Source organism: Drosophila willistoni, assembly GCF_018902025.1.
Source record: "Drosophila willistoni isolate 14030-0811.24 chromosome 2R unlocalized genomic scaffold, UCI_dwil_1.1 Seg167, whole genome shotgun sequence".
Classification (NCBI taxonomy): Eukaryota; Metazoa; Arthropoda; class Insecta; order Diptera; family Drosophilidae; genus Drosophila; species Drosophila willistoni.
Window position 1 is genome coordinate 5,337,035 of NW_025814050.1, and position 19,782 is coordinate 5,356,816.

General features: G+C 33.6%; 4 protein-coding genes across 5 annotated transcripts in view; 2 read left to right on the forward strand and 2 right to left on the reverse strand.

The window, feature by feature from the left end:
• The window catches only part of LOC6644376, a 71,594-nt gene that overhangs the window by 10,229 nt on the left and 41,583 nt on the right, over positions 1–19,782 (forward strand). The window lies entirely within an intron of this gene.
• On the reverse strand, positions 2,241–2,822 carry LOC26529781. Its single transcript, XM_015178105.3, has 3 exons — positions 2,676–2,822; positions 2,479–2,611; positions 2,241–2,422 (listed from the first exon to the last, which is right to left on the reverse strand). Exons 1-3 carry the CDS (start codon positions 2,755–2,757, stop codon positions 2,320–2,322), a joined length of 318 nt encoding a protein of 105 aa, XP_015033591.1. The 5' UTR covers positions 2,758–2,822; the 3' UTR covers positions 2,241–2,319.
• LOC6644372 lies at positions 2,760–3,359 on the reverse strand. Its single transcript, XM_002066783.3, has 3 exons — positions 3,174–3,359; positions 2,991–3,114; positions 2,760–2,920 (listed from the first exon to the last, which is right to left on the reverse strand). The coding sequence occupies exons 1-3, from the start codon at positions 3,262–3,264 to the stop codon at positions 2,818–2,820; spliced, it is 318 nt and encodes a 105-aa protein (XP_002066819.1). The 5' UTR covers positions 3,265–3,359; the 3' UTR covers positions 2,760–2,817.
• LOC26530327 lies at positions 5,704–6,560 on the forward strand. Of its 2 annotated transcripts, XM_047010606.1 has the most exons (4): positions 5,705–5,811; positions 5,874–5,959; positions 6,124–6,259; positions 6,323–6,560. In XM_047010606.1, coding segments are annotated over exons 1-4 (348 nt in total). In that variant the 5' UTR covers positions 5,705–5,809; the 3' UTR covers positions 6,447–6,560. The 2 variants fall into 2 exon arrangements, with proteins under 2 accessions (XP_015033618.2, XP_046866562.1); XM_015178132.3 differs by having other exon boundaries at positions 5,704–5,959.

Sequence of the window (19,782 nt, forward strand, 5' to 3'; positions counted from 1 at the left end):
CCGCAAATAGTTTTTTTTTTATTATAACAAACATTGTTCTCAGTTGAGTTGATTTTTAAGGTTCTAATACCACAATAGAGCAGACGATTTGATTTCTTTAATACTAATAGTCTCTCTTATAAAGGAAGTCGCAATATGTAGAGAAAGTAGCGCCCTGTGTCAAGCTACTTTTTAAAGTACTTTTCAAACATTTATGGAAAAAAATTAATAAAATAATAAAATTACCTTTTATTTTTTGTTCTCAGCTTTGCTGTTCCGATTTCCCGAAATCGAAACAAAATAAAAGTTTTGAAATAGCAGTTCGACTTGCCCTTGCTTCCATCCGACTGTAGACTTTCTTGTGATATCTTATTAGGAATTTTCCGTAATTTCTAGTTGTGTTTGTTTAGACACAACAAAATTTATAGATAGTAATTTCGCCCACCCTTCCCCTCGATCGGACCATAGAAAGCTGTGTTATCTTATTAGGAATTATTCGCTATTTCTGGCTGCGTTTTCTTTTCATTCTATTATCAGTTTTGATTAATTCAATCGAATCACATAACATTACAAAATACAATATCTATTGTCTATGACAGAAAACTCGTTTATGATTAAAAAACGCTCATAGTCGAGCCAAGAGGCTTTTGGAATCTTCAAACGAATTGGACCGTTTTTGGACTGTAATTGATCAAATCATTTGAATTCTGCTAACTTATTCCTGATGTCCTTGAAGAGCGTTCAATAAAACTACTTGGGAAAACTTTGTGCCCAAGGAAGAAACAAACTCAAATAGGAAAGGAAAGTCCTTCAGTTTTTCTTTTAGAATTTTCTGTATAGTGATCTAAATTATTTCCAAAATAGAATCTTTATAAAGTGAAAAAACTTCAGCTGTCTTTTGTTGTGGCTTGTGTTGATACTTAAACGAAACGGAGAAATATGGTGAATTTATAAATAAAACCCTAGTTAAAGCACCAATGCCCAAGACCAAATGATTCTATACTTTTTATATGTATAATCAGATGAAATCCCTGTTGGAACCCTAGTGTAAACAGAAAGAATCTTTGTTTCGCCTTTGCTTTTATGTAATTCTGTTCCGCCAATTTGAAATAATTTAACAATTGTTATTGTATGTTGCAGGTTTGTTTGTTGTTATATATTTGAGGTATATACATGACTATTAAAATATCAAATTTAAAATATTTTTACTTGTAATTTAACCTAAATCTATATTGTTCCCTCATATATGTAATTTGAATATTTCAGTTTCAAAAAATCACTCTCAGCTAAAAGAGACTATACAATTTTAGTTTTATTAATAGGTTATTTGAGTGGATATAATTTGATGCATAAATTGGTGACACATTTTGGAGATAGCCTCAAATTATAAAGTTTATTATACAGTTTTGCATTGCTGTATGTCGTTTGGTTTTTAGCATTTCCATTTATTAAATCCGCCTAACTGTTACCTGCAATTAAAATTCCATATGCAAATGCACACCCACACCTGCATATACACACAGACACACACACACGCATACATATACACCACTCATCAGGGTCGACAGCAAACTTTAATTAGTTTCAGTTAAATGCACTCTCAACACGCTTACCAAATCCAAATCAATTTGTATTTTGCGGCTTAAAATGGTTGTGCGTGTGTGTGTGTGTGTGAGTGTGCGAGTTGGAAAGAAGGGCAAAATGCCATCCTGTGGGAGTGGCAATGTGCTGTCAGTGATGTGACTTTTAGTTTTTATTACCCCGCTTCATATTTTTAGAGATGACAAATTGTTAGATTTAACATTTAGTATCTATATATCTTTTGATTTGATGTGCATCAATTAAGGCTTAAATTATTCAAGACAAGAAAAAGAGAACTCAAATTGCAATTATCGCAACACGATGACAAAAGCTTGACCCACAATGAGGCCAGAAAGTGTTCAAATATACGGATGCATCTATCTTGGCAAACACAGAGACACAATGATACATATAGATGGCAATTAGTCTGGTTTAAATTTCCGCCCCCTATTCACCGCCTTTTCGGCTTTCCGGCTGTAGTTGTTAGTTGTGCTGCTGCTGTTCTAGTTGTTTCGTATAGTTGACTTCCCCTGGGAGGTCGCCATTGAAGGTCACAGAACAAAACAGTTGAGAGGATAGCTCGTAATCACTGGCCCACAAATGAGGGTCAATAATATTGATGTCACACACAAGGCCACCTACAAATCGATAGCCAAATGGCTCCATCTGTTGTCAGAAAATTAGTTCCATTGATTTTATCTACGAATAATTTGTACAATAGTTAATAAATAATCCAAATGACAAAGAGAAAAAACATTTTTAATCACAAACGACGCGTCGTTTGCAACATTCCGGATAAGGTGCATCCCAATCCAGGATTTCAGTATATCGGCAATCATCTGGTGGTTTCTCCCGATCACATCTAATCAAAGAGGTGCAACTTATAATTCTTAGCTACCCATTTAGATTCGGACTTACGTATTGAGCATGCCCCAACCATCGCCAATGCAAAATACCTGAGTACAGGGTAAATTATCAAATTTATATGATTGCGCCATATTAAGCAATATGACCGAATGTCCTACATCCAAAACACAGCGACCGGGATATGCTAAAGATAGGGTAGGCATCGCATTCTGTTTAGTTTAGTATAGTCAACTTATTTCCCTACTTACCGCTATCGGCATAGTTATTCACGGATAAATCAGCCAGACTTTGGCTAGCCAATGTAAGGATAATACAGATTAATATTAACATCTTTTCTCTTTTGATATGTGTTTCGATTCCAAAACAGACTTATTCAATTTGACAACTTTGTCACTTGCAAATGATGTGCCTTACACAGCATTTGGGATAGGGTAACATGATATTTTTGTAATCCCCATAGCGACAAGGACGCGACAAGGCACTAACGCCACAACTGCAGGGATACAGAGAGAGAAAGAGAGAGTATTCTACAATCGGTGTCAAAAGGAATCCTCTTGACTTACTTTTGAACAATTGTCATTCCATTATGTCCACAAATAATCTGACGACACTTGTGATTGGGATCCTTCACACTAACACCCTCATTGAGGATCATGTTTGGTGAAATCGTGCATTTGCCTGGAAACTCTTAAAAAGAAAATACTTTCAAAATTATTACTCTATCTAAATATGAATTGTTTTCTTACTTGGATTGTGGGTGTTAGTCAACCATTCGGCTGCATTCATCATAGGCAAAATACTGATCAGTAGAATCACCAAAAGTACCGACGAATGCATTTTCTAAAAAGATAAATCTACTAAAATTTTGATAAAATTATTTCAAATATTTGTGACAGATTACAAAAAGTCTATATAAGAGTGAGAACTAAGATCATTATTTAAGGCAAATCATTATATATCTTACGCATTTGAAATTCTGATTTTTCTAATGCTCAAATTAAAGCACTAAGTGTAATTTTCTTGGCCATGTCTTCTTCAGTTAGTTAAATAGTAATTAAGTAAAATTATTAAAAGAAACATAATGTGTAATTAATCATAATGAGAGTTTATATAGAATATATTCGTTAGGGATCCATACTGACAGACTTAGTTTGGGCTTAGTCTAGCCTCGGAACCAGAAGAACATTAATGTGATTAATAAACGAATTATAACGTTAACAAGAAATTCTTTGTAATTAGTTTGATAAAAAACTAGTGGTTAAAGAAATAGTCTTGTGCGTCATCTCCCATGTGTATCCGAAGGATCATGGTAATGCCACAGCCATGATAGACTCGTAACTGGATCCCGAGCAGGGACCAGACTCGAAACCTGGGACCAGACTCGTACTTGAGACTCGTAACTTGTATAGGTATGCATTTAGATGGATCTTAATGCAAAAACATTTGTCTGTAAGCTCTCTATTATTTTCATTAATTAATCCCTTGGGATTGTCTTTTTATTTTCGGATTTTATTTCTGTTTTTATTAATTGCACATGTGGTCTTATTGCCTATTTTTTTGAGAGAGTGTGCCCGTACCCCGCCTTAGTGTATTAGACCCCTTTAGTGTGACCAAATTCGGTTATCGGGGAAATTTACTGAGACGAAGAGCGGGCTTATTTAAAATATTCTTAATGTTTACATGTTATAAGAATAAGATAAGCCGTAATAAAAAAGTTGATTAAGAAAACGTTGTTGTTCCTAGGAAATTATCACTAAAGTATATAATTACCAGAATAAGTTAGAATTTTACCAAATTTTATGAAAATCGGATGACTATATTATATCAAAACGCATTGCCAAAGCTTAAGTTTGTTGCATTTCCGCTAAGGATTTCTACTTTACTTTTGGAGTTCGTGGCAGTAACGCAAAAACTTGGAGGGGTATTGAGACATCGGGCACTTTTAAAATAGAGCTTCTCTAGTTTTTAATATTAGATTATTGCATATTAAACTCACGTCATACGGTACGGAGGTGTAAATCTAGTTACCCTGAAGACGGTTCTTGGATTGCAACCGAAATATATCGGAAAAGTAAAAACTAAACAATATTTAAAGTTTTTTTTAAAAGCCTCAAGCCCGTTGTTAATTTGTTTCACATAATTGGATATGGTGAAAAATCTCAGCTATTAACAAATGCTTTTAAAAGTATTGAACAAAGAAATGAACAAAGTGTGGGGTATGAAAATGGCATTGCCCTTTCAATTCAGTTCTTTAATTATTTATGATAAATTTTTTTGTTTCAGATTTTAGATTTTAGAAGCACATCTAGCAATAAATCATTTAGAGATTCATTTCAATGAAAAATTCTACATCTGGATCCCTTGAATACGCTCTACTTGCAATACATATTCGATATTGTTTTCAGTCAATTATGAGCTCCTAAAACCCAAAATCAATATTTTGTATTCAATTAGGTAAGAAATGTTTAAAAATAAACTATCTTATCCAATGGCCAATATATACTGCCCATATTATAGGTGAAAGCATTCCACTATTAACCAAACCAATCCAGTTACTTGGCCATCTGCTGGCCAATGGAAAAATTCTCATTGGCAAATATTTTACACCCTTTGTCTCTCAATCTGTGTGTATGTATTAGTGTGGGTTCATGGATATACATATGTAGGTATATGTATGTATATGTATTTCAGTCTCACAATCAGCTGAGGCCTTCCCCTATACTCAATTCAATTAATTTTGGACCGCCCGAAAACAATGGAGGTCGTCGGTGGCTAATTGCCAGGCATGGGGCAAATGTAATCAAGTCTGAGGCTAATGGGGGCACCTGGGTGCCGGGGACTGAAGGAGTTGAAGCAAAAACAAAACATTAGCTAAATTTACATTTACTTAGCTCAACACCAACACCAACACACACACACACTCAAACACACACCCATACAGACATAGATGCATCAATTATTTTGCCCCACTAATTTGTCTACATTTTCAGTCTGAGGTTTGAGGTTCCGAATTGAGTGGCAATCAAAGTCAGACAGACAAGCAAACAAACAAATATTTGCCTTGTGCAGTAGTAAAACGATGGGAAAGAGGAAAGGGAAAATGGCTTAATCGAATTATGCAATAGCAACAACATCGACATCGACATCGACAACAACCAACGACAGTTGCAGCTGTCCTTAACTTGATATAACTACATCAGTTTTCCCCTCATCATCTTTCTCCTCATATTAATTAAAATCTGCATACTCATAGACGAGAATCGACATTACAACAAGGAGACCTTTCACTTTTCCGACAAAACACAACCCAGACAGCTCAGGCAAATCGAATCTTTTAGGCAAATTTCCTGGGGCACATACACACACTTACATATGTTTGTATATGTATGTATATATCTGCATTAGATAGACACATTCTACTATATCTACCTATATATCGTTGAAAGGATGCTGCAATTAAGCGTTTTCTTTGGTCTTTTGATCCTGACGTCAGTTATGGCTGAAATCAATTATGAAATATTCGCTGATTCTGGTGAGTTGCCATAAATTTCCAGTTGGGTATTAAGAAATTAGTCATTGGCAACTAATATTTACCTATGAATTGCATTACATATTGATTCAAATTATTGAATCTTTAAAGGCAAATGCAAAAAGGTTATTTATTTGTTTTCAAAATCGATTAATCCCTTTTCATAGATTATCCAAATCAATGCGTTTTACGGACACCTGAGAGAGGTGTGAATGTAGTGATTGATAATGGCCAAAGTCGGAGACATCCAAGTAAATGTTCTGAGATTGTGTGTGGTCGTAATGGTTGGGCTTTGGTTTATAGGTGGGTTATGATTAATTTTGTATATATTTTTAAATGTTTTAACCATTTTCATCCTCACACTAGCTGCAATCCCAGGTCTCCGCCAGATGGTTGTGAATTTACTGATTATATAAATTTTAATGCCAGTTATCCCAAATGTTGTAAACGTGCATTGAAATGTAATGACGTCAAATCAAACGATTCCTAGTGGTGGTCGGCAAATTAAATAGATCAATTCATAAATACCTACTTATTTATGTAAATTACTAGTTAAATATTGCAAATCGTAATAAAATTTAATATTGTTTATGTGCAGAATAAACTAAATTTTATATATCTCACAATATTATGTGAGACAAAGAGAATGTCATGCCTTTGGACGCTTTTCTTTAAAAATCACTTTAAAGGGTTTCAAATGGAAAAAGAGAAAAAACCAAACGAATTAATAAAGTAATAAATAATTGTGAAAAATAATAAATTTTGATTTAATGACTATTATTAGTAGGTATGTCATTTCAAAAACCGGTTAGTGGTCACATTTAAATTAAAATATTTTTCATAACAAAGCAATTAAGAAAATTTTAATTATGCAATTTGATTAACAAACGAGTAAATATACTTTGATAACATATTTATTTGTTTGCCGTTATAATTTGTTATTAAGCTGAAATGTTTCAATAGATCTTCCTTTATAGCAGGCATCAGGCATCATCATGTCCTCGACTCCATAATCGGACTTCTGTCGCGATATGGACAAGCTTTATCTAGGTTACAATTTATTTGAATACTTAGATACAAAAAAAGGTAATTTTTTTTTAAATCACAGATGATCTTTTTGATAAAAATTTTGTACAATAAAGGTAAAATCGGATGAGACTTGTTCACGTTTTTGATTACGAAGCAAATTATTGGTGTTTAAATCGTTTATTTTTGAGTCAGTGGAATAAAATTCTTGAGAATTACGGCTTTAAAATATTTTTGTAAATAATTATTAAATATCTGGTTGATTACGACCTATTTGAAATTTAAATCAAACCTTGCAATTAAGCCAGAATTGGAGTTCTTTAGCAAAGTCTGCTGATAATAGAACTTGGTGGTTCTTGAAATAGCTATACAGACAACCTGCTCACCTTTTTGTGCTATCTTTGAAATAATCTTTTGGAAGATTGACCTCGAGCCGGCTAAATTGCAAGGTTTAATTATTAAATATTTTCGAGAAATAAGAGAATATATTTAATTCTTTGTAAATTTACAAGAATTATTCTAATCAACGAAAATTATGTAGAATATGTGACAGTACTTGAAATGAAATGGACCTGTTCTCCTCTCTTAAAGTTTTCAATGGAAATGCTTTGGGAGTTTCTAAGGTTAGCAATAAACGACAACAACAAAAAATTAATAAATTAATATAAGAAGCTTGGTTATATTTTATTTTACTTTGTTAAGATATTTCTCAAGCTTAGCGACCTGTTTTGTTGTATTAAGCTTTTGTCTCAAGGTCATTTCTGAGTAGCTTACAGGTTAAGCACGTTGTTTCTTTAGACCTCTATCGAAAAATATTTATTACTTTACTAATTTGTCTCATTATAAATGATCGAGATATGTAGATTCTTATCAAATTTCATTTGGAAAATATACCACCCTCTTAAGATCGATACCTTCGATCAGTTCAGTTTCACATATAATATAAATTGATTATTAAAGTATGTATTTCGGAATATGTTTAAGTAGGTATCTATTTGTATATGATATGGTTTCATGTGCCTATCAAATGTATAAATTTTGGGAAACTTTCCCAAAGTATATAGAGGGTGTAGAGACTAAAGCAACCCTCGCATTTCAATTTGTTTTACGCACTACCCATTTCAATCGATACACACATAGACGCACGTACAAACACACACACATACACACACACACACACACACACACATATGGTATATAAATGTATTGTATTTGCATATATAAGAAATCAACACGTAAACTCACGCATAAATAACAAATTGGCCAGGTGTCTAAAAATAAGGGTCAAACAAAACCAAAAAAAAAAAAAGGAAAAACATAAAAAAGGGAACAGAAAAACATAGCAAAGACGAGAAAAGCCAAAGAGTGGAGTGTGTGTAGTGAGAAGTCACAAAAGAAACGTCAAACAAAAAAAAGGGAAACTTTCTGCAAATGAAAATCTGATGTGACCTGAACACAGTGGCAACAAAAAGTAATGTTTATTTGGGCCTAAGGATTTGGTGACCCCTGCGCCTTCGCACGCATTGAAACCCAAACCAATCCAAAATCCCCAAGCCCAGGCCCCCGCCCACTCTTTTCTTTCGACTTCTTTTTTTTATGGTTGCCCATAAAAACACACATCATTATAATTTCAATGATATTAAAAGTCCATATCAAAGTGAATGAGATACAACCTGAAATGCTTTAGTTTTCTGATATACCCTGCACTATAACAGTGTGGAATGGTATATTAAAGTCGACAGAGTGTACAAAACAGAGTAACAAACACATGTCTTTTCTAAGGTGTCTTTTAGAAGTGCGATGCATTAGACCACTTTTGAGGGGCAGTTTACTACATTTGTGGCTTACCCATGCCTTAAATGTATTCAAGATGGCGGACGAATCGGGGTCACCATTCTTAATGGAAACCGAAATTCATTTTTAATTGTTAAGAACTTAATTAACTTGAGATATTTGCTCAGAATTTATATTATTTTTAAAAACAAGCAGGGTATGTCTCTGTCGTTGTCGCGACTAAGGGTTCTTTTCTTTTTTTTTTTTTGGTTCTTCTTTTTATTGCCATTTGTCTTCGTGGCATACTATATATTTATGTATGTATATACATATGTACATATGTATGTACGAATTTATGTACATACATACATATTTTGTTAAACATTATATTTTCAGCGCTTTTATTTTAATTTTAGTGACGCCTGTCTGCTGACCCGCAGGTGAATACAAGCACACACACACCCAAATTGCTTCCTGTGTGCCGCCCTGAGAAGCATTTGTGTGTGTGTGTGTATGACTGCGTTAAAAGGCCAATGGCCATGTGTTTTATTCGGCATTTATTTACGTTGCCTTTTTTTCCATTTTTGCAGAATTTGGCAAGAAATGAGAAAGAAAAAGAAAAGAAAACCAAAGGCATAAAATGCTTTTAAGCAAAGTCATTCACTAGAGCAAAACTATATAGTATATACCTGTGGCATATGGATCTTTAAAATGTTGACACGCCAAACAATATGTATGTATGTAGGAAAAAAATAGGTGAAGGAAATCCCCCTTAGTCAAAACTAAATGGAAATGCCATAATTGTATATGTACGATAAACAAATGAATTTATTTCTCACTTATGCTGCGTATGAAGAAAAAAAAAAACTAGTTGCCTTTTGGCATTTTCAAATAGATTTCTATTAAGAAAAATATGGAGAAGAGGTCATGGAAAATTCAGTTTTCTATAATGTTTAATTCAGTTTAACCATCAATACCATAAGTTTCATTTATTCTTATTAAGTTTCGGCTAATTTTCCTTTGTTTTGGAAACCAATATAAATCATTAAGCAACTATAAATAAACTTTGCAAAAATTACATGACCAGCACTTGTTTTCTCAACCAAATAGTAATTAATTTCACATTACGTATACGCAACGTAATGCAACTATATACACATTTTTTCAATACATTCAGTATCTACATATAGTTTTGTTCCAGTTTTCGATATTATGTACATACATATATACAAAGCATTTAATAATAGGTTATTGTATTGCGAATATTAAATATTCAACATTTTTGTTGCATCCTCCACACTGCGCGACTCTTTCCCCTCTCTATGGAAAATGAACTGACGAAAACAGAGCCAAAACAATAAAGTGCAGTAAACAAAATGTTAGGAAAAAGGGAAAATTTGTATTCCACCATCTCTCTCTCTTTTTTTTTCTCTCATTTCCTCTCTCTTCGCTTGCTCCTATGACCTTTTTCTGGGTCCATCAAGGTGCTTGTCTACCCCAGTTGGCTTCGTGCCTTCCCATGTGCCTTCATCTGTAGTGCTCTCCAAAAGTAGCATAGTGAAGCGCAGCAACCTTGAAAAATGTAAAAATTGACTCAATTGTTATTATTAGTGTTGTTGTTGTTAGTGTTGTTGTTGTTGCTGTTGCATTTTGCGGTTATTTGTTTGTTGTTGCTTATGACAGCGCCACACTGAGTTATTAAAAATTGTTTTTACACAATGCAATGCACGCAATTCGCATACCGAATTATTTCCAAAAAAGAAATTTGCAAATTTAGTTGGCTCTTTGAAATGAGTTGCAACTGGCTGACTGGCTGGCTGGCTGGGCTCTGTTTAATATCCGCTTTGATGTAGTACACCGGGCAAGAGCAAAAATAACAATTTATAAACAATTATAAAGACATCAATTGATACACGCGTCGAGATATTGTCTGGATATATTATTTGTACACTGTATAAAAATTAAACAAAAATGAGATATAATGAGTGCATTGTGTCTGTAGGCTACAGTTCTGAAAGGTCTCTACCCTACTGGCAGAGGGTAATACAAAATTTATCAGATGTTATAAACAAAGAACGGGACGCCATGTAATTTTTGTTAGTATAAATTCCACAATTCCATCTGGACCTGGAATAAAACTTGGTATTTGAGCCATTCATTACTAAAGAGAAAATAAAATATGAGAGTTTATTTCATTGTATTAGTATAACACTTAGCTTTTATATGAAAAATCCATACAAGAACTAATATTTGTGGGAAAAACTGTTTTATTTCCTGGTTAATGATCCAAATTTATGCTTTTGATTGATTTGCGATTATTTACACGATGCTTTGTTAAAACAATCTTGATAGCTGAAGCTACGAATATTAATTGCCTTAAGGAAATCTATTTTAAGTTGACAAAAAAAAAGATTTAAGTTATTTAAGTTATTTTTTGTGAAATCTTCAATATTCAAAAAATCTTCATACTCGATAAAAAATTAGATGAAATAGACAGGACAAAGTAAAACAAAAAACATTTTTTACGATAAATTGATAAGGTCAACCACGAGATTTAACAAACAGAACTCAATCTTTCCATTTTTCACTATATATTAACCGAAAGTGTTCAATTTTGTTAATTTTGGGGTAGAAATGGAATAAAGGAAAGTTCATATATTGAAAGTAATTATAAGCGTATAGTATTTATATTGTTAGCTCAAGTATTATAATGAGAGAGGAGAATTCTTTTCAAAAATAGGACGGGGTAAATTTTTTATATCTTATAATAAAGGTTAACATTTCCGAATCAAGCGAAAAATATTTAAAATTAAAATTATCACACAACTAAACTACACACAAAGTTTGCCGATTGTTAGCAATCAACTGGAAGTCGCGTCACTAACCGCTGCTTTGTTTCTTTAAACTGAAAAGATAATGAATTAGGTAAGTCGTCTCGCTGAAAAAATATTTCAAATTTTGAAAACCAAAAGTAATTATGTATGTCTAATAAATAATTTGCCCATGCCTCATGGCATACGCTATCTTGTTCACTCTAAAACACACGAGCATTCACTCTAGGAGTGCATGGTATAAAAATCGGAGGCTTTCAATTGTTGATATCACATCTTTAGGTACTTCCGTTGCCTTGACACCCTAAGAATCAAAATCCGACCGACAGTTTCCCAATGTTTGTATTATATTGAATTTTGGCCGACTTTGAACCTCTATAATCATTTGAAATAGTTTAAATTTTAAAGGGCCATTCTTCCATTTAAAGAGATTTCTTCGGAAAACTTTTTAAGACCAAGGTTTGTACACAGCCCTGTTCCGTTTGGCCTTTGTTAAGAATTAGTATCTACAAAATATAAATTAACTTTATTTTATTTGTTGAGTTAGAGCTTAGCTCATGTCTGCATTAAGCTAATGAGAAGTCATTCAAAAAAATTATAATAAAAAGAATTACATTAATTACCATTTCTGCAAGTTTCAGCTAATCGTTACAACTAATCAACTAATTTATATATATTTCTCTTCACTTGCAGGTAAGCTTTAGACGATGAAAGATATTCCTTTCTTTTAATTAGGCAAGTAAAGCAAATTCAATTAACTTAAAAGTTTGTGAGAACAAAGAAATATACTTTTAAATTATTCCTCAATGATTGCTTATTAAATATTATTTTAATTTAATTTATTTATTTATTATTGATTTGAAGTCTAAGGCTATCTTGGTAAAAATTACCATATATTGTCATGTATTTGACAGAGTCCAAAAGCATCTGGAATTTTTTTTTTTACTAAGTGATTTTGGTTGGTTTAATTTAGTTCAAGAGTTCTTGACATGAAAATTCAGTCTCAACCAAATCTGACAAGTTTTCATGCCATTGTGCAGTGAGTCTTCATTGAGTTTTCCCCGATCTGGTTGTCAGTGAATAAATATTCATGAGCCAGTGCCAGGCGCGTTAATTACTCGTAAAAGCGGACGCTGCCAACGCCTCAGTCGACGTAATTGTTTTGTGTACACGCGCCTAAAAATAACCTACAAGAAATAACACCAAATTGTTGCCTATATATGTATATAAGTACAGTACATATATATATAAATATATAGAGGATATAGATGTTTGTCGGTATATATATGTATGTATATATAGGAGAGACAAGCGTATAGATAACTAAAAGAAAAGCATTTAGCTGATGACTACAGCGTGAGGCATAAAAGTGAAATTGACCAAAAAGAAAAGAAACGAAAAAGAAAAGAAAAAAAAAACACACCAAACGAAACGAGCCATAAAAATTGAATGCGAATTTGGCAGCTTTATTGTTGTTGTTGCTAGATGGCATCTTGGATTTCAGTTGGATGGCTGGATAGGGTGGGATTTTAACATTGATTGGCCCTGCCCCCTATAGACCCACCAATTCAAAGTCAATGCCAGAAACTTTTACCTTGAGCCAGTTGTCGTTGCCTTTGACTGCCTTATTTACCTGAAAGTTGGCCAATCATTTGCAGTAAGCTTTATAAATCCAGGAGCGCCCAAAAAGAGAAGAAGGCCATTTAGGATATACAAGAGGATAACTTTTATTTCTACTACGAGTTTATGGATTATCTTTAGCTATGGTTAATGCATTTTCTTCGATTGGGTTATATTACAAGTTTAATTAAAGTTTTTCATCTTGAAATTTTAATATCCTTACGAGGTAAATATTAGAGTTTATGGTAACTACAAACCGGTCCTGACAGGACACACACACAATATAAATATCGAAAAATTTTGAGAAAATGTGCAAAGTGAAAACCGAAATTGAAGCCCATTAATTGCGCTCGAGTGGCTAACCTTTGCCTTAACTTTTATTTTTATTTCAATTTAAGGTTTTTTTTTCGTTTTCGTTTTTTTTTTTTTTTTAATTGCCAAGTCAAAGTTTTAGAAAAATGGGTAAGAAATTCATTTTAAAGGAATCATTATGTTCGAGCTTGGGGCCAAAGTTATTTGTCGTTCTCATACCATTGTGGCCCAAAAAGCATTTCCACTTTGCCTTTGCGCGTCCTTGTTTAATAGCCTCGCGTTTCATGGACAGGCAAACAAAGCCCAAAACTGGCCGTGGATCTGGTTCTGCCTCCTGTCTCTCTCTCTCTCTGTCCCTCTGTTTCTCTGTCTTTGGGTCTTTGACTGGGTCTTGTTGAGGTTGAAGCTGCTTTGCATTTAATTACGCTTAAAAATTAATTAATTTCTTTTTTTATTTTGTGTGTCTGTGTGTGTGTGTGTGTCTCCTTGTTATGTTTGCGTTTGTGTGGAGTGACTTGAGACATAATCAAGCTGCCGCTGCCAAAGAGGACTTCAGTGGTTGCTGCCGCTGTTGTTGTCTCGCCATCACCTTAATGTATGCTACATTGCGGGCACTTTTATCTGCCTTGGCATTATCCTTGTACTTGATGACTGAAAGTAGTAGGGTGCAGCCGTGGATGGCAGAATTTACCTACTGGTAGGCAGGTAGTCGCACTTGTGTCTTAAATAATTCAACAAGAGCAAGTTTCGCGGTAGCCAAGAACAACAACACCAGCAGGAACATCAACAATGCTCACCCGTTAAATGCCAAGGATAAACGCGTTATATATATAGTATGGATAATACCGGATGGTTTACCATCTACACACACACACACAACATATGTATGCAAATTTGGCCACACTGCCATTGTCCCAGGGATTATAAACAAATTTTTTTGACTGGCTTAAGATGGCAACAAAAGATATTCAAGTTGTATTAAGTATTAGTTAGAGCTTAAGTTTAGGCATCAAAATTATGCATTGTTTTACTTAAGTAATTTGCATATCAATAATAAATGCCCAAACTATAAATGTTCTTTAGGTGTTTTTATAGTGAATAAGCTAAATTTTATTAGAGAAGATTTTCAAATTAAATAAATAACAAAATTATTCGAAAACTTAGCACACTTTGAATATATTTACAAATGTTTTACGTTATTGAATTACACTATGTAATTGACATTGTCCTGGTGAGAAAAGCAAAGTTTTAAGTACAGGCGATAACTTATTTTTCAAAAAAGCCCTGCCATGGTCACATAAGCAATGGGACAATAACAGTTTTCTATGCTTTTGGGACATAAGTGACTAGGAAATAAAAATTACAGCCAATGGACAAAAATCTTTTTATATAGTATTATTCATAAAGTTAGAGGACTCTGATTTTGAGAATTCAAAGTTGGTACTGTGAAGTATCAGCGTGTTTTAGTCTCCTACTGAGCCATACTAAGTCGTTGAAATAATGATGACTTAGTAAAGAGAGATAATCAAAATGAAAATTATGTATTCCGTGTGGGGTTTGACACATTTTTATTGAACGGTTTACAGACAAGACAGGAGCTTAAACTGGAATCTTATTCACATCAAGAATAAATAAATTTTTTAAGTACTCATACAACTTATTCATTTTAATTGGCTCTCTGTTCATTACATTCAGTTAAGCATTAAAAGAAGATTTAAGAAGATCGATCGCTATGCCAGTATTTGTATTTATTCGTTTGAGTCTTAAGCTTCATTTAATTGATTTATGATGGAACTGAACTGAATGGACTGAATGTCATACATATATGTCGTTTTGAATGCGTCCAAGCAGCTCTTGAATACAGAATCAGAATCAGAACAATTTGAAATCTAAAAAAATATTACAATGAAAAGGTAAAATGTAAATTTCGGTTTAGTTTATATTATCTTGTTAAATGTTTATAATATTTGGTTATAAGTAAATAAATTGATAGCAAAATTATTTAATATTCTTAGTAATTGTTTTTCATTGAGCTTAAAATATCGCCTAAAACGATTGAGAAATTATTAAAAATATTTTAAATGACATTGATTTTTTCCTTCTCTATAGTTTTTTAATTAATCATATTTCCATTTTTAAATTGATTTAAATTAATTTGCTCAGATGTTGGCAAACGTCAAGTTAAATATTTTCTACGGAAACCGTTGCCGATTCATTTCTTTTCATTTGGCGTGTTTTTTTTTTTTTTGCCCACACAGTTCATTAAATGCATTTGGCACCTGCACATGCAATCAGTCTGTTTTTCCCTACACTCTTCCACCTACACCTGTAGCAAAGAGATGCTTTCCCTCCCCTCCCTCCACACATACACATACACAATTCAATTAAATTTATGCCAATGCCAATGTCCATGTGCAGGTGTATCTCATTCGAAGCCAGTGTATGTCTGTGTGTGTGTGTATCTGTGTATCTGTGTTGGTTTTTTTGCATGCGTTCGTGTGTCTATTCACTCATCTACATGTATGTCAATAGCTGTTTTAAGTTAATTAATCAAAGCTAAGCCAATTTTTGCAAACGTTGCGGTCTGTGAAATGTTGCGGTTTTCCTTTCTTCACTCTATTGGGAAAATGCCCTGCAGTCTGAAAAAATACCGATTGGCCATTTCAGTTTGGTCAATGTCAAAAGTGAGAAGGATACTGCTTAGATGTGGTTAACAGAAGAGAGTCGGAGAGGGGGGAAGAGAGAGTGGCAGGTGGAATATAGATGGAAAAGTGGGGTAGGGGTTGAAATTTAAATTGAATATTTCAAACTTTAAGGTCAAGTAATTCTATCGCTATCTAACCATAACTGTTATCTCTATGGAGATTCAATTTCCATTCTTTCTCTATTTCATAGAATATAGAATTTCGATTCGATTTCTTTGTGTAAACGAACAAAAAAAGCTTTGAGTTTGTTTTGTAGTAGCCGACTTTTATTGGCATTTTACAACACAAACGAACAAAATTATATCCCTAAGGAATACAAGAAAATTGTTCTATATTCTTTAGGCTGATATATTGCATATTTATCTTTAAAAGATTTGAGGTCCCATATCATTAAAATCGTCGAGATATGGGACCTTAGATCTCGAATTTACTTTTTTTAAGCTTTACAAATTTAGCAAATTAGTTGCAGAAATTAAACAAAATAACATTCCAAACTAAGAGAGAGATTCTTGACATAAAAAAGAGCTAAAAACGATTTGGTCAGGCAAAAGATAACAGAGAAGAAATTTGTAATATTGGAACTAGATTGGCTCTTGAGTTTTGAGAAATTTTATCCAACGATTTCAAAAATGCAGTTTCAAGAAAAACGCAATCAGCGTTTTTTCTATTTTTTCTAAAGAAACTTCCGACGAATACTTCGGATATACTGAAATTTTTAATAAATTCTGGAACCACATAATCCTTATATTAAACAGAAGTTTGCTAAAGTAGTCTCCATCTATGTATATAATAGGAGGTTAAATATATATACTATTCAAGTCTATCTATATTATATACATAGACTTGAATAGTATATAGTATTTGACCTCCTATTACAATGATGTACTAAAATTTATCAAGGTTTATTTTAAAAAGATATTTACATTTCAAGAAACTCTCTCTCTTAGTTTGGAATGTTATTTTGTTTAATTTCTGCAACTAATTTGCTAAATTTGGCAAATAATTTGTGGAAACTGCTTTGCTATGCTTTTGCTGGTATTTGTTAAGTTTGAACTTTTTGTAATTTAAACGCAATTAGTTTTTTCCATTTTCCAATATTTTGTTTTGGTCTTGTTTTTGTAAACAACTTGAAAATGTTTCTCTCTAAATTTGAGTTGAAATGTATGTATGTACATTGTACAATGCAACAAATTGTTGATGTTTTTTTTTTGTCTGTGGTATTTGCTTGGTTTTCCTTTTGGTTTTGTTTTGATTTTGGTTTTACTCTGGTTTTCCTCGATTCTCAAGGTAAAATTCACATTTTTGTAAGTTTATTTTTTTGCTATGTGTGTGGGTGTGTAATTGTATGGGTGGCACGTGGCACTATAGCCACCTAATTGGCACTTGTATGGACATGGAGAAGAATATGATTTGGTCAGTTCATACAGTGGATTTAGTTCATTTTTTGGTCTCTAGAGTGGAGTGTTCATGCAATATTCATGTCAAGCTTTGCCTCAAAATCCAATTCACACACAGCTATTTCTCTTGTTATATACATATATATGTATGTATTTTTTTTTGCGCAAGGACATGGATGGGGCAAAAGTAACAGCCAGAGCTGTACAATTGTCCTTGCAAGGACACACACAGTGAGCCATGTCAACGTCTTGGTCTTGGCTGCTGTGGGAAATTATTGATCCATTTTTCTTGGTTTTTTTCATCTCTTTTTTTTATTTTTTAAACTGCTCGACTTGGCCCAGGTGAGGAGCAGGACGACACGTAGATTTTGGGGGTAGGTTGGCAAAGCCCTTACCTTTGCCTTTCCCTTGGCTGTCGTCTTTAGTCCTTGCATTTATGAATTGTGTTAGTGTTTGTGAAGGACCTGCGGCGGCTGCGTCTTTCACACATAGCCTATATACGCGCAAATGTTTATTGATTGAGAGGCAAAGCAATGGCGAGGGCGGATCAAAGGATTGTCTGTATAGAACGAAAGAAAAGTAATTGATATCTCGTATTTGCAATGATAAGGATATAAAGAAATTGATATACATATACTTAACCTAGATATGCTATGAATCCTTTTGATAGCCTCTTGTCTACTTGAATTAAGATCAAAAAATCAAAAAGTTATTCTATATTAAATCGATAAGCTTATTGCAAGAATGCCAACTGGCAATAGTTATGTCAATTTGTATTGCTTAGTTAACAAAGTTCTAAATCATCCTCCGTTGCGCCTTGTTGCTAATGCCGAAAACGCAAATCGAATTTGCTTTAAGCACCACCAAAAAAGAATATTTCGCGCACTTTCAGATTTACGCTGATTACGTTGACGACCAAACATTTTTCAAGTGGTGCGATTTTTTTTCATATAAATGCCACACCCCCCATTAACGCCCCTCTATATGTAGATCCAACCCAACGCCATGCCTCTCATGATACACACGATACGCGACATGCGTCAATAAGGTTTAATTTACATGTACCGGCAGCTGTGGCGTATACGTAATGCTATATGTACCCATATTAATATATGGCAAACGGCATTTAAATGTTTAATGGACTTGAGGTAAACGACTGGGGCTTTGGTAATGGTTTAAAAGATGCAACAGTTTCCCTCATGTCCATACTCTCCGCCTCCTTTCACAGCATTCTCGATGGCAACGAGACACAATTATATGAAATTTCCTTGCGGAAATGTGTGCAACTCCATGTGGCACTCTGGTAAAAGTTCAATTTCGCATTCAATTTGCCATTTCCAGAAGGCTGCATGCACAAAAATTGCCTGCCACTAAAAAGAGAAGAGCTAGGGAGGGAGGGTGACTCAAAAAGGAAAGGCAAAAAATTCAAACAATTTGAATGTACTCATACGAGTGAATGTACTCGCTGTATATACATACAGACACACACACATAAATATGTATATGCAAGTGAATATATCTGTGCTTTTATCGGTAAAAATGACTTTGACTTTGGGTGCCTGCGGGCAGGGCACACGCACACACACAAACACACACGGATGGGTGTGTGTATGTGGGTTAAACGATAACACAGACACTCGTACACCCACTCAGCCATTCACTCACTCATATACACACACTCTCGCACACTTTTGCAGTCAGTCAGGTGAGTCAGGTGAGCGACGTGTTGAGCATAAGTAATGTTTATTTTTTCTATATGCATGTAAAACATGATGGCAAACGCAGGACCAAACGAACACGGCAGGCACAAACACAAGAACAAGCACATGAATATTGCCAAAAAAGTACGAAAACGAAATAAAAAACACGAACGAAAATTGAAGATGAGAATGAAAAACTTCATTGGCATGCCAATTGGCACTGTGGAAAAGTTTTTCAATTACAACACAAATTGCCTGTATGTATACAGAAGAGAAAAATTTCACTTTAATAAGATCAACTTTACTTAGATCTATTACCACTTGAACCAAATCTTGTTAGTTAATCTTATTTAATTAGTTTTTGAGCTTTTGCTATGAGCGTAACGCATTGAAACAAAAACCTATGTACTTTATATATTTACTCGTAATATATAATATAATTGTAAGAAATGAAGTAGAACG

What these genes read in the sequence shown, in the direction of transcription:
- LOC26529781 (XM_015178105.3), bottom strand. Translation starts at nt 2,757, where the DNA reads ATGTTAATATTAATCTGTATTATCCTTACATTGGCTAGCCAAAGTCTG. An exon ending in GAATAACTATGCCGATAGCG is followed by an intron (nt 2,612 to 2,675) that starts GTAAGTAGGGAA and finishes CCCTATCTTTAG; the next exon opens with CATATCCCGGTCGCTGTGTT. An exon ending in GGTTGGGGCATGCTCAATAC is followed by an intron (nt 2,423 to 2,478) that starts GTAAGTCCGAAT and finishes CTCTTTGATTAG; the next exon opens with ATGTGATCGGGAGAAACCAC.
- LOC26530327 (XM_047010606.1), top strand. An exon ending in TGAAATATTCGCTGATTCTG is followed by an intron (nt 5,960 to 6,123) that starts GTGAGTTGCCAT and finishes CCCTTTTCATAG; the next exon opens with ATTATCCAAATCAATGCGTT. An exon ending in GGTTGGGCTTTGGTTTATAG is followed by an intron (nt 6,260 to 6,322) that starts GTGGGTTATGAT and finishes TCCTCACACTAG; the next exon opens with CTGCAATCCCAGGTCTCCGC.
- LOC6644372 (XM_002066783.3), bottom strand. Translation starts at nt 3,264, where the DNA reads ATGCATTCGTCGGTACTTTTGGTGATTCTACTGATCAGTATTTTGCCT. An exon ending in GACTAACACCCACAATCCAA is followed by an intron (nt 3,115 to 3,173) that starts GTAAGAAAACAA and finishes TTTCTTTTTAAG; the next exon opens with AGTTTCCAGGCAAATGCACG. An exon ending in GGAATGACAATTGTTCAAAA is followed by an intron (nt 2,921 to 2,990) that starts GTAAGTCAAGAG and finishes GTATCCCTGCAG; the next exon opens with TTGTGGCGTTAGTGCCTTGT.